This window comes from Mizuhopecten yessoensis, unplaced genomic scaffold, assembly GCF_002113885.1.
Source record: "Mizuhopecten yessoensis strain PY_sf001 unplaced genomic scaffold, ASM211388v2 scaffold715479, whole genome shotgun sequence".
Lineage (NCBI taxonomy): Eukaryota > Metazoa > Mollusca > Bivalvia > Pectinida > Pectinidae > Mizuhopecten > Mizuhopecten yessoensis.
The window spans coordinates 3,252-15,746 of record NW_018479638.1 but is presented as its reverse complement, the minus strand read 5'-3'; the positions used below and the strand labels follow the sequence as shown (position 1 = coordinate 15,746).

The following is a 12,495-nucleotide window of genomic DNA, read 5'->3' as shown; positions in this document are numbered from 1 at the left end:
TAATCAAAAATACTATTGTTTACATTATACAATTGGCGTGTCCAACTCGAGGTCTATTGAACACTTAGCAACGGACGTGTTGAAAACTAAGTTTACTGTGATGTACAGTTTTATACAAAAAACGTTAACTTTTATTTCAGGACATTATGACAATACACACCTGCTGTTACCAAGTCTAAGAGATCGCAGATTAAATCTTCTAATAATCAAAATGAAAACACAAATCAATAATAAAATACACTTTGTAACATATACATGTACATGAGAAATAATAAACATAATTCTACATATTGGTGCACACATTTTCAACATCAAAGAAATACCAAAATCAGGAAAAAAGTATATGCCATCACCTTTTTTTTACGTATTTAAAGCTAAATATTTATAGTTAAAAACATATATACAGTATTTTAATTATATTCGAATGAAATGGAGTTTCTATCAATGGTACACTAGGAAAAAGATATAGAATGGTAAATAGTTGTTAAATGTGTTTACCTTCATTTGATTTGACGTAATGGGAGAGTTCTGCGTGTTCACGTGATTCAAAATATTTCAGAAAAGACAGTCGAATTAGCAATCGCTGCTCATCATATACCCACGTGTGTTACGGAAAGTCAAATATATGATAAACACGATAAATTGACATATATTACCGTATGCTATCTTTATTACATAATGAAAAATAAATATTGTAAAACTGATGTTGACAAAATCATGAACTGTCCTTTGTGGGTAGTATGTAAGGAGGTTAGATATTAAGTTTATTGTATGTATAGGTTTGTACTGTTATAGGTATTATTGTGACAATCAACACGTTGTGTTAAAATCCTTTGATAAACCAAATGCATACATTTTATCTGTATGGTCAAGCATTAAATTAGTTCTAACTGTGTAACATATATGATACTTACACTCAGTCTGTTCACTGATTGTATGTAGGCAATGTCTTTCAGTTTAAATTTTCTTTTCGTGTTCATTAACTTATGTTGCTGGTAAAAAGACAGAACAATATTTGCTCAGAAGTATACCAAAGTTGAACATGGCCAGATAGGTTATGACTACATTTCAAAAGGTAACATGTGAACAATACAGTGATTGTCAAGAACACAAACATAAATAAATAAATGTAACTTATCATTGGTAGTTTAAAGTGTGCTCTAATCTTTTAATTTTGTAATTCAATCAATAACACGGAAAGTATTACGATTAAAGAGAAAGAAATGTGTCAGAAATACTTCAGTATGTTATATCGCATAGTTGCTACATTTCGTTAATAATTGACTTCTAATGCTGGTATAAAAACTTTAAAACATTAACTTTTACAATTAGCTACACTGCTGATAGAAAGATGATGTTTCAGCTTTAGGTTTTTTGACTATCAAATAATGTTAATCCATGAAATTTTGATCACAGGGCAAAATCGCGAAAGATTTATCCCTAGAGATAAAAGATATATGCACTATAACGAATTACTATATAGTGGTCTCCTGAATGACAAAAAACGTTTCCCGGATATTAAGTATGTCACAACAATTTACCAGTAAAATCTTAAATCAAATTGTATAATTATATAACGTGGTACGACTCTATTGATCCGTCTTAATATTCTTGTCTTAACTGTCAAATATTAGAACTCTGAAATTCATATAAATTTTTCTGTGAAAGTGTTTTCCATGATTCCAGTAAAGCTGTGTTATAAGAAAGTTAAAATCACCAGGTGTGTTTTTGTCCAGAATCACATGAGTCAGTTACACAATTTCACATTTTTTGTCCTTGTTATGTTACAAGTTTGTTGCTGTTGTATGCCAGTCCATCTGACAAACCTTCATGGCTGTCAACAACCTGCCTATGGTTGCCTTCTTCTGGAATCGGTCTATCCAACACCGAAGGAGAGCAAACATTCTTGTCCTGAAGTCGGTAGGATGAGACAGTTCACACTGCTCTATGGCCGGGGGTGACAATCCAAGCTCTAGGCACAGGTTGAAGAACGTTTTGCCGATGTTATCTACGATTTTCCTTATTTCATCATTAGACGGGACTCTATTCCAAACCTCCAATGGCACCATATCTGCAGGAAAGAACTTTGTTGTCAATTGGTGAATAAACAGTTTTTTTAAAATCAATCTTGGAATTCGGGCTATCATCTTTTACCATACCTAAGAACATGACAAGTTTCAATGACGTCTCAATAATACCAGAAGGCAGAGTTGTGCAACGTTAACCAAGTCATCTTCAGATTCTGGTTTGCTACTTTAATTGAACCGATCATAGATTAATATTTAAAAAAAACAAAAACATTTCGCTGCTCAGCTTACATCTTAACTGAATAAAAGTCAGTTTATCAGTTGATGTCTCTAGTGGAGCACATGGAAATTAAAAAAAGACAGAAAAACTAGTTATCTAGTTAACTTGCACTTACTCAACTGGAGCTATCATCAAATATCCGGACAAAAACAAAAGTCAGTCTATTGAGATTATGTTCTTATTGTTAGGTATATCAGCCTTTCCATTTTACATTTAAATGGCCAAGGTAAACTTGAAAATAACATTTTATCTACTGTAACATCATGTTTCAAGTGTTCGATATATTTGTATAATAGTTCCTAACCTTTGACCTGGGATTCCACGTCTGTTCCTAGTACGTTGTTGATACGGTCAGTGGCCATATCAACCGCCTCCAAAGCTTGTTGGATGTCATGGATCGTCTTATTCGGATAGGCAATTGTCCATTTAAGAAACAGCTTGGTAATGAGGGTGATCACAGGCATGTTTTGGGACTCACGTTTTGTGTCCTCAATTTCTAGATCAGGAAGCCCAAGTTCCACAAAGAATTGCTCAATGCGGTGGGGGTTGATTAGACGGGACAGACGACTAAGTTCACGAGGAGAAGGCCTTCTGTCAGAGGTATTTGGTCCAACCCCCGTTGTTCCTAAATTATCTATAGTGAGAGTTATTATTCATTAGATTCATTTGAATATATCAGCAGGTATAACAAACATAAAATAAACCCATTACTATTTTTGTTGTGTTATACTTTCAGTTAAATTAGGCAATATTTGTTTGTATCATACATTGTATATAGAGTTAAATAATGTATCAATATTACTGAAAATGTCACGTATCTGATTTTCATATTATGGATTATCAACTAGGAAACATGTAGAATGCCGTCATGGAAAGGAAAATGTATTTTCGTCCAAAACCTTTGCCAACAGTTACTAGATTTTAGATCATAGATGACAGGCTTATAAAAAGAAAGCAGGTAAAAAATACTTTTCCACACATCGTGCCTCACGTTTACATCAAAGCACTAATTTATTTTTATATTTACCGCTATTCTGTAGGTTGAGTTCCTGCAAATAGCTGAATATACTTTTGTCTTTATCTTTACTCGAGTTTCGCAACGTATTCTGTCTAGTGTTGTTTAAAACATAATATGAGTTGGTTATCACGGTTTCCGTGCAGAAGTATTGAAGTGGTATGTACCGATATATGCAGTATTATGAGTATGTGCCCATAACAGTGAAAACATTAAATAATGTCCACCTACGTCCCTCCGCACACACACGTATAAAGATCGTAAGTATGATCACCTGGTAAGATACGCCCGACTAAGGTTGCTTTTACTCTGCTCACACGTATTGAAACCTTCGTCAAAATTATCAAGATGTTATACAAATGTTTGCTTAGAAGATGAGACCCAAATTGCATGCCAATAAAATGCCCCACAAGGTGATTGCTGTGATGCATGGGTTTACCCAAAACGGATCACTCTTCACATGATACCTTTAAATCTTTAAACATGTCCATAGTTCACTATTTATAGAAATATTTAGCCATGCATTTTTAAATGTTTTCTTTTTACATTGACGATTTCAAATAGCATCAGCAGATGTATTTTAAACGCCCAAAATAAGTCAGGTTTGTGTGCGAGTACTATGCAATCTGTGCCAATAGGTTGGGTTAACTCAAATTAAAAAAAAAATGCTTGTATTCATGCAAATCAAGAGATCGCTAGAAAATATTGATGCATGGAACGATGTTTTTATTTGAGACATAGGACATTGCAAAATATTAAGCGTTGATCAATTTTTGCAGGAATCGAAACGCTTATTAGTGACGTCAGAGAGTTATAATTATATTTAAATCATTTAATAGCCCGGAGGCTTATTCAAATTAAAGAATACTTTCGAGGTTTTTTCTTGATATAAACCATAATTTCGTTAACATGTACGAAGTTTCAACGGATGGGGGTTTGCTGATCTTTATCATAAATAGAGTCTAACATTGCACATATATATTGAAGTCGTTAACTTACCACCTTTGAGTCAATAAGACAACGCATTTAGCATGAACTCTCACCTGCGAGATCCCCATTGCCTTGACACCTTGCAGAATCCTACAACAAATTGCTTAGCGTTACTAAGAACAAATATATTTGAAATATTAAAGTAATATAATAATAAATACGACACATTTCTTATAACAACTTCTTTATCATATTGGAAAAAAATGACTGGTATTGGACTTAAAATGTTATAAACACGGTGCAGCTTTAAGACCAAGATCTAGAACAAACAAAAACAAAACAAAAACACACCTGTTTGGTTTTAAACGAAAACAAAAACAGTGTCAGTATATCATTATTAAAGATACAATCCACGAACCCAATATACATGTTGGTTGTTATCTAAGAGAATAAATGACACATTCAGAATAATATACACAATGTTTATTACCTCTGTGATGTTCCAAAACTTTGTGTCTGTTCTGGACAGTCTGTGTTGTCCTTCGCATTCGCTGCCTTTACAAGGCACGCCCCTCTCTGAGTGGATGACGCCGTATAGTTGTACTGGGGTGTCGTATGGACTCAGGTGGAAGTTGCAGTGCAGCTGATGTGCGTACTGAAAGTGTTGCTGGTTACTCATTTGCAACGTCTCAAGAATAATTTGTTCGATTGAGAGCCTCACACGTTGTCCAGAGTCTGCGGGAAGTTGGGATTCTGTTGGACTGATCACAGTCACAGCAATTGCTGACCGCTCTGCGTTCATGGACACGATCATTCTGCAAAGGTCGTCGACCTCGAAACATCCAAAACCGAAATATAAACAAGTGGTGTTGCCTACTGTCGCCTGGTCACGCTCATAGAAAGTGTATGTTGACAGTGACACTGCTCTGTACCTTCTCATGATCTGGGCAAAGATTCTATGGAAAAGTTCATCTGGAACGTAAACATCTTTAAACACGAAGCATAAGGTTTTGGAGACAGCGAGGTTTCTCTGTTTGAAGATACTGATTTCTTTGGCTATATCATCAATGCTTTGTAGCTCCATAAGTTTGCTTGGAATGGTGTACGTCTCACTGAACTGTGCATTTTCTGTAGTGGTTCCCGACATTAGTATCTTTACTATTAGTCCGAACTTTTCCATCAGCGCCAGGAGAACGGACTTGTAAGGAAGGAAAGCTTGGTTCTTTTCCAGACTTAGAAGACCATTGGTCAACTTGTCAGTAAGTTCACCCTTTGTCATGTACAACTCCAGGTCTCGGGTCAGGAGAAGGTCGCCTTTTGGGAGGAACTCGTCGTCGGTAATCAGGATGCTGAAAAAATCAGCAAGCCACTGGGGGTTGGTGATGATGTGGTCAAACTCCCGAAAATAAATCACAGATCTTGTGCAGTGCAGGAACCTACACAAAATTAATATAGGTATCATATAATGTGTGTTTAGTAACATATGCAGAAGAGTTTAAAAAATAATATTCATAAAATGCTTGTCTATGGGTTGATACCATCTACCTGAAATCTACATTAAATTTGAAATGACATCTGATACAGCTTAAAACATCTACCATCAAGTTTTTGACGTACATTTTAAATTTATTGAACGAGTTTAATGAATTTAATAAGACACGAGCCTGAAAGCGAGTGTCATATCAGATTTTTGAACGAGTTTAATGAATTCAATATGACATGAACACTCATGTAAGATTCTACTTATCACATATCATTTATAATTCAAAGAAAACATTAACCACAATTACGTGTCATCAGCTGACTCCATATAGGTCAAGATCAAAGTACTCTGATCATAGTATTGTCGTTCCGCGCAGTGAAAAGAAGTTCCAGAATTTTTTATTGATGAATAGTTTTAAATGCAATTAAAATAATGATATCAAAATAAACATTTCAAATTAATTTAATAGCAAAATCATTAAAATGTTGCCTCTTTAGGTTTTTATTACTCGTGTATATGACCGTATTTATCACATGGCCGTATGACTTTGTAAAATGCATCGGTTATATGTGAAACTTAAATAGTATATGGATGCAAGTTATTTGTAGTAGTATTAAAATCATAGATTGTTTGTGATGTGTCAATAGGGTCCATCCATATTGAAATGTAATGCTATAGAACCATACATTGTACTGAATGATAAGTTAATAGTAAAAAACTACCCTAACAGTTTGGTATTTATTTGGGGGATGTTTTCTGAGAGCTGATTTAGAGGGCATATATATATATATCAGTTTAAATGTTGCTGTTTGAATAAGTGACGGAAACGCTGAGCAGAATTGGCAAAACAAAGATTTTTTCCCATGGTAAACCACCGATATATTCGTACAACAGCAAAAAATAATACAACATAAATGAACATGCTGTCTAATGCATGGATCGTCTCTTCTGATGTATCCTGTCGTAAATTTATATTTAATAAAAATGATTCAAGGTTTTTCATCATAACGTAATTTAAGTGAGTTTTTTGTGTATAAGCATTAAGTTGAGTCCGAACTGGTATGACACGTAAACATATGTAGCGTATTATTTGATATTGCACAACACAATAGTGAGAGGGAGAAAAATGCAATCGATGAAGCACAGGGGCATGGGCAGAAGATTGAGAGTAAGATCTAAACAAACTATAGCTGAATCTAACGTTTAAGTTTTAACATCGCAACTTAACGTCAAAGCGTCTCGGTTTGGGGTTTCGTTCTGTTTTGCTTTAGTGTTATGGAGAAGTAAATTCTTACTTTCATTGGCTTCCATCAACATACTACATAATCCCAATAGGTGCTATACCGTAGCACTATCTAAATGATAAAGAAACATGATATTATATTTCCTTTGTCGATTGTAGACGTTATCAACATGTAGACGTCAAAGTTAAAACGTTGAATGTACTGGCAGGTGACTGTTGTGATTACTCTTCAAAACACCCCCTAAACAAGGATACAAATAATTAATTTCACCATTTATCCTCTACTTTCGTTTCGTATTATTTTGAAAATAATGTTTCAAGTCAAATGGAATTACTCGATTAGCTTTTAAACAAACGTGTCAGATAAACATATGATCTTAGGACTCTAATTGGGTGTGCCTTCCAATGATAGAAAAGGGTATTGTAAACGTAAATTGTTACTATTTATGTCCACGTAACTCTTGTATAGACATACTTACTCCAGTGCCAGTTTCATCTCGTTCTCGTCCGTTAAAGGGGCTATAGACTTTTTGTTCATTTCAATCACCTCCGCCAAAGTGAGTATCCAGGTTCCTTCTTCTCTGGCTTTAAGTAAGTCCATCTCGAGTTTCAACCATCTGGCCGGAAGTTTTCTGTCCCACTGATCTTGGTGCACGGCTGCTTCTGTAATAAAACCTCGCAACACTTCCAATTCCGTGTCATCATTTCCAATGCTGTTGTCCGCTGTGCAGAACCTTACGAATTTGTGAGCTGCAAGTTCGGGGAATTTCGCAATGCTTGACTGCATTGCCTGTACAAGTTTGTCGCAGTCCTGGAATAGTAATTATCAAGTTCTCATTCCAAATTGTTTTTGTATGTGAAAATATAAAAACAAAAGCATAGTGGTGTTTTTTTTCAATGTAGATGCAATGTGCACAAAAATGACAAGTATTACTTTTCATCTTAGCAACAATAACTGTTTTTAATATAGCGAATTTATGCTAAATCTTGCTTATCACTATAGTTATATGTTTGAATATTTATAACATTTACCGAGGATGTTTTTTTAAGTTCGTCCAGGAAGGTGCCGACGAAAATAAGTGGAGGTTCATGTGCCTTCAATCTTGGCGCGTTAAGTTCACCTGACGAAAACGTGCCAATCAACCGGATCCATTTCTTCAGTCTATCTAGACTCAGAAAGAGTGCATGTTGAGTTAATAAACTATATCAAAATGTCTCTTGGAAATATGGATATGTATAAATATATTCAAAGCTATATCATTAAACACCATAGGCAAAGAGTTTAAAACTATATGAGGACATTGCAAAAGGAAAAAGGGTTACATTAAACGATAGGGCTTCATAGTAGTCAGACACGGGTCCTCCTTTTTCCTTTTTGTTATATGAATCATTCTATGTTAAAATAAAGACTTGATTGAAATAGTACCGGGACTGGAGGTGAATGGTCTAGATGTCTAAGAAATCAGCTTCAGCGACTTAAGGTTTTATTCCTATCAAAAATGGATTATATAAATAAAAATAAAAAACAAATCAAATTAAATGAAAATAAATAAGTGAACTGTTATAAATATACATGTATAATTAAAAACTTTTCTGTCTCGAGTGTTATTTTTCCCCTTTTTTTATTATGTATGCAAACAAAACTAACTATATAAACCCATGGCGTCATTTACGGCAACATGCCATTTCTGCAAATTATCTCTTGCTGCCATGTAGAACAAAATGAGACACTGGTATATTAATGTTCATTTATAACTGAATTCTTTATTAAAGTTAAAAGCCTTGCCGCTAGTTTCAAAATCATGTAAATGGGAATAAAATAAGCATAGCTGCATAATCTTTTCAGGGATCTACAGTAACTTCATTCAGAGTGTTCAGGGATGCAATTCAAATCTATTGTAATCTGAAACTAGCTGGTCGTCAGCTTCACCCATTGACTCAGCGTTCCTTTTCACGTTTAATTTGTAAAGCTATTTTTTATAAGAGCAAATGCAATGTGATAAAGCACTGTAGTTTGGTTTCTGTCTTATCATTTTGTCTGAAAACATAGCAATTAAATGATTGAGACTTGTATATTATGACATCTACTATACAGTTTAAGGTAACATCGCAACACTCAAAGCTAAACATAAAACCGTCAAATCATGTTTGTTAACTTTTACATATTAATCCCATCATCAAGTTGCACACGCTATTAACAAAATAAATAAACAAGTCCTTCAATTTGCAAGTTGTAGTTAGATCATGGTAACAATGTACCATTACATATTCAATATTCAAAAACTACACTTTTAGTTCCCACCCGAACAATCTCAAAACACCGTTCTACCTTTTGCTGTTCCCTCATCCGATTCACACCTCTCCTCTTCTCATAAATACAATCAAATCTTATCAAGAGTTTCATTGTTTTTCACTTTTTATCCACTTAAGTTAAATAGTGTGCTGTGTTCTAATAACAACAAAACTCTTTCTATTGACAGTCTACGATAAGCGATATATCAAGTCTGGCTTAATTCTCCATGTTGATTACATACCAATAGATTATGTATTTTAAACAGAAAAAAGTCTGTTGACATGTATTTGTTATTAACAGATAAATGGTGAAAGTTTGTTTTGTTCTTTTCATTTACACTGTAAATATATAATAAGGATCGTTCATCTACTTACCAGTTTCCAACTTGTCTTTAAGAAAATCTGTCAGTCTGAAGACTAGTAGGTACACACCATGCGAAGAAATAAACACATTGTGTGAAGCCTGAAATGAAGTGTGTCCACCCATATCCCAGAGAGAAAGAAACGCTCCATCAGACTTGGCCCTGCGTGAAGCACGTCCGACTTTAATGGATTCGGTTGCTGCTCGATGGACTGCCACAGGGTCTTCTAGCAATAAATCTCCGCCTAATTCGTCTTGGGACGCTGTGGTAACATATACTGATAAATGAGGACAAGTCTAAGGAATGTTTATTCTTAATTTGTTTGAGTCGGTTAAGTTATATGTTTGGAAGATATATCGAAACATTTCCAAGGTGATATCAGAAACTACAGTGTGCCAAATGTATGCCTTATTGCTTACATACTGCTATATCCAATTACTTTATGTAAATCATCAGTAAATTATACCTGTTTGGAAACCGGCCTCTATTTCTGATGTCTCCATGTTCGTTTTGAACAATACACCCATACGTGTTGTAATCACGTCCGTAAGCGATTGATCAGCAATATCTCCCCATGTTTTAAATTCCCAGTCAATAAAGAACGACGCAGGGTAAAGAACTGCTCCCACAGTTGGCTGGCGTAAGTCGAGGTCGACATATTCGTTTTTAATCCGTCGACATATTGTTGTCTTTCCCGCCCCGTCTCTGCCGGTGAAGACTACACGTATGTGTCGGTATTTCTCTGTGGTTCCCTTAAACAGCGCTACGTACGTTTTATACTCAATCCATTCTGTAAAGATAAATGTTAAAATATTTACACACACTCCAGTTAACAGCAACAAAAATAAATCAAAAAAGGCAAACAAAATATTCCATGTCAAAATATAAAGAAATCTAACCCTCACAAAGGCTCCAAAGGGAGGATATCTTCCTGTGCCAAATGGGATTTGCGACCCTATGTTTACCGTCACATTTTAAGACTTATTTATGTCACACACAATCTGAATACGTCATTCCAAAAACGATAAAAGCTGATATGTAAGGAAACTTGCACACATCCATTTTTAAAAGAACCTAATAATCGAGTAAATCCAAGTTGAAATATTTTGAATTTCAACGTTCTCCTCTACGAATAGTTGTATAAAAATTAACAATGCAAACAAATTGTTACCTACGGCCTATTGTCATAACAAGGCATATGTGAAAAACAACAGAAAAAAGATTATCATCACCAGATAAATAACCAAAGAAATTATTTATCACTCTTGCAACTATTGATACTTTTAACACATCCATTGTAAAATTAAACTAATCGACAGGGTTTGGATTAAATGTAAGGTCTTGGTTTTGAGATAATTCGGTTTAATCAAGAAACATTGTTGCATAATTCCTACAATTTAACGATATTATTAATATAGGGCAGATAGAAAAATATTGTCACTTCAAATGTTTGGATGTTCTGTAAATGTTAACGATACTGTGTACATTTTGTAGTACATACCGTCAGTCAGGATTATTAGGAAATTGTTCAAACTTAATAATTGTTTTAGTTTTTAATCTATGGAAAATCTTAATATTCAATGTAATGAAACTGTGAAAGAAACGAAAAAATCTCTTCTTCGAATCTTGCTTAATGTTTTTAATGATAAAATTGTCTAAAAAGCGAACAAAAATGTCTACTCCCTGACAGATGTTAGTTTGGAAATCGCCGCATTTTGCCATGAAATTGATGTAATTTTATCTTATTTGATATATTCCAATCACTAATCCAGATAGGTGGTTATAATTTGGACAGGTTGCGAATGATATAACCGATTTAAGTACTTTCAACATGTGAGAAAAGAGTGTTTGTTTGCAAAACAAAACATTATGAACTCATTTGAACAATGACATCAGGCATTTAACAGAAACATTCGTATTGCTAAAGAGCTGTTACTTACCTCCTGTTGTTATATCCAGTCATAACCAGGCAGATATGAAAACCAACAGAAATAAAGTCATCATCACCAGATAAATCATCACTGACATTAGTTATCGCTCTTTCAACCGGCAATACATTTAACACATCCATTATTAAAAGAAACTAATAATCGAGTCAATTCAAGTTAAAATATTTTGAATATCAACATTCTTCTCTACGAATGGTTGTATAATATGAATATATTTATGTTTTTCCTATCATAGATGTAGATGAGTGCTTGTAATGGGGGAAAAATTGTTGATGATATAGCCGTTGTCAGTATTTTCAACATTTAAGTAAGGTGCGATTTAAGCGATTCTAAATTTCATATAGGTATTTAAACAAAGATGCCTGTCTGTTAACACATACATTTGTACTGAAAAAAAGTGATTACTTACGTGCTGTTGTTATATCCAGTCATAACCAGGCCGATGTGAAAAAGAGAAGCATAAAATTAGCATCACCTGTTTATCACCTAGAACGTATTTATCGCCGTTACGATCGACAAACAGAATAACACATCCATTGTTGAATCAAACTAATTCTTGAGTCAATGTAAGTTGAATTAGCATAGTTAACACTTAACAGGACATACTCTGTATCAATATAATCAGGCTTCATTAATAAGACAGGATGCATAAAAAATGTGAGAATAACAATGTGATTTTGTGGGGTTAGGTAGAAAGATAATATACTCATTCAACTTGTTCCCCAATTTTTGTAGTAAGAATACCAAAGCACTTCACCATGAAACGTTATATAACGTTTAATGTGATATGTTTTTGAAATCTCTATTCTACAAGGGTTTTAATACCAAAGATGTGTTGTGAATGATGCAACCGATTCCAGCAGTTGCAACATGTAATTAAAGTATGTATGGTTACAAAGCGAAATTGTATGAAC

At 34.2% G+C, this 12,495-nt stretch overlaps 1 protein-coding gene across 1 annotated transcript; it reads right to left on the bottom strand.

Annotated features, from left to right (window-relative positions):
• Positions 1-250: 250 nt before the first annotated feature.
• On the bottom strand, positions 251-10,422 carry LOC110441103 (the record flags this gene model as incomplete). Its single annotated transcript, XM_021484203.1, has 8 exons — positions 251-2,071; positions 2,612-2,932; positions 4,366-4,402; positions 4,743-5,688; positions 7,458-7,789; positions 8,011-8,144; positions 9,646-9,894; positions 10,099-10,422. Coding segments are annotated over 8 exons (2,630 nt in total), but the record flags the coding sequence as incomplete, so codon positions are not given.
• Positions 10,423-12,495: the final 2,073 nt, after the last annotated feature.